Source organism: Eimeria mitis, genomic scaffold, assembly GCF_000499745.2.
Source record: "Eimeria mitis Houghton genomic scaffold, Emh_scaff3817, whole genome shotgun sequence".
In the NCBI taxonomy this organism is placed as follows: Eukaryota; Apicomplexa; class Conoidasida; order Eucoccidiorida; family Eimeriidae; genus Eimeria; species Eimeria mitis.
In genome coordinates, this window is record NW_013572152.1 from 1,223 (window position 1) to 3,117 (window position 1,895).

At 54.5% G+C, this 1,895-nt stretch overlaps 1 protein-coding gene across 1 annotated transcript in view; it reads left to right on the plus strand.

Annotated features, from left to right (window-relative positions):
• EMH_0069850 (uncharacterized protein) overlaps positions 1–1,683 on the plus strand; it is a gene marked incomplete at both ends in the record, with an annotated part of 2,181 nt that extends 498 nt beyond the window's left edge. The window contains 3 exon segments of the mRNA XM_013498910.1: positions 220–323; positions 462–1,153; positions 1,157–1,683. Of these exon segments, the coding sequence (XP_013354364.1) occupies positions 220–323; positions 462–1,153; positions 1,157–1,683 (1,323 nt within the window).
• Between the last annotated feature and the right edge of the window lie 212 nt (positions 1,684–1,895).

Genomic DNA, 1,895 nt, shown 5'->3' on the forward strand with positions numbered 1-1,895 from the left:
CTTCTTTGTCCCTGCTTGTATCTAGTTGCGTCGTAACGAATTGCCGTTGTTGCTCCGAGCGTTATTCTTTGCACTTGCCATTCTCCTCCACATCGTCCGTTGCTTTCATATATATTTTGTTGCTGTTGCTCAAGTTTGATGTGGGGCAGTGAAAGAGAGGCCTGCGCAAGTTCTTGTATTGGCGATGTTTGCTCTTTACGTTTGTGTTTGGCTGCTCAGGTTCCGGTTTTTCAGCGCGTAGTTCTGGAGGCGCTCGAAGTGGACCGCCGCAGTGTCTACAACAGGCGCCGCGAGCAGCTTCACCTGGTCCTCAGCATTTTTAGGTTAGTATGAGCCACCCGATTTATTAGCTTCGCCTCTTCACCTTTTCCTTTTTCTCTGCATTGCAGCGTCTAATTCTGCATACTTTTAGCGGTACTGGACATACCTCTGAGAACATGCTTGCGTGTATGGCGCTTCAGGAGGCTTCCTGGTGTAGGCGATGTAACAGAAAAGACATTGGGAAGGCTTTTAATGAATGCGGTTAACGACCCTGAGACGACAAGCAAGCTATTAAGGATAGCGGAGACTGTGCCCTTCCGGGCTCCTGCTGGTGAGGGCCTCGACAGCCCTTCGGAAGAGAGACCAGGTACCAGCTGCCAGACCAACTGCCACCTCAGCAGCCAGGCAGTTTCTAGGAGCAGCGCAGAAGACCCCAGCTCGAGAAGCAGCGGCACCCAGAGCGGTCCCAGTCCTACAAGACATCCTTCCCCTGCTGTTCCACCACGGTCTCCAGCAGCCCAAGGGGAGCCTCTGAAGCCAAAGGACTTCTGCGATGCAGAAAGCATCAGCAGCACTGCTGCTGCTGCTGCTCTTCGGGAACTAGAAGAGGGGGACCCTGTATTGTCTGAGACGCCGATGGCCCGTGTGGTGTCTTTACAATACGAGAGGACGCAGCAACGATGGGTGTGCAAGTGGAGGGAGGGCTTGGGGACCGGCGGTCGGTGGCACCGTCGTTGTTTTTCTGTTGTCAAGTATGGAGAGGACGGGGCTCACACATTGGCTGCTGCCGTAGCCAAGAAACTCAGGGATAGACGAAACCAGGAAGTTAACGGATTGAAAAATGGGACTACGCTTAATTCAGACGTTTCACCACCTGCAGCAGACGCTATGTCTNGCGGTGGGGCATCGAAGAGGGGCCCTAAAGGAGCCATGCCGAGTGATGCACCCCCTCACAACCCACGGCTTGGTGGCAGTGCTTGCAGGGCTCGCAACAGGCGTACTGCGACAACAGCACGTGCAACTTCAGCTAGTGCAGGTGCTCCAAATCCCCATGTCTCCGACTCTTCGTATTCCTTTCCTCATATTGGCGAAAATAAACGGGACGCCGCCCTTGCAAATATTCCAGCCGACCCAAATCTTTCCACAGTGGTGGCATCAGCTGCTTACAGCGACGAAATGGAACGCCTTGCTCAGTTGTTACGGAAGGCGAGAAGCAATCCTTTGCTTGCGAAGTGGCTGGATGAGAGGGCACCCCCTCCGGGAGCGGCTGCCCTGCGGGCAGCAGCGGAATCAATCGTTCCTTACCTTGCACTTCAGGCGGAAGCGGACAAAGCGCCAGCGGGAACTTCGGTCGCCTTTCGCCAGCAGCCGCAGGCCCTTCACAGAAGGGGGAGAGTTACAGGGGCGAGGGAGGGCATGTGACTGGGCTTGCAACCAGGAGTATCGAGCTAGCTTGCTCCATTCGATTGAAGTTCACTCTTATTCAGAGTTGTTGTCAGGCGTTTCTACAGTGCGCTTGCGTTCACGGCGCACGGTATTCTTAATGGGATTGTACAGAGCCGCAAGTGTGCGGTGGTGGCTATTGGCTGACACATTGTTTTGTTCCCGTGCTCTTATCGCTTGTTTTGGCAGTG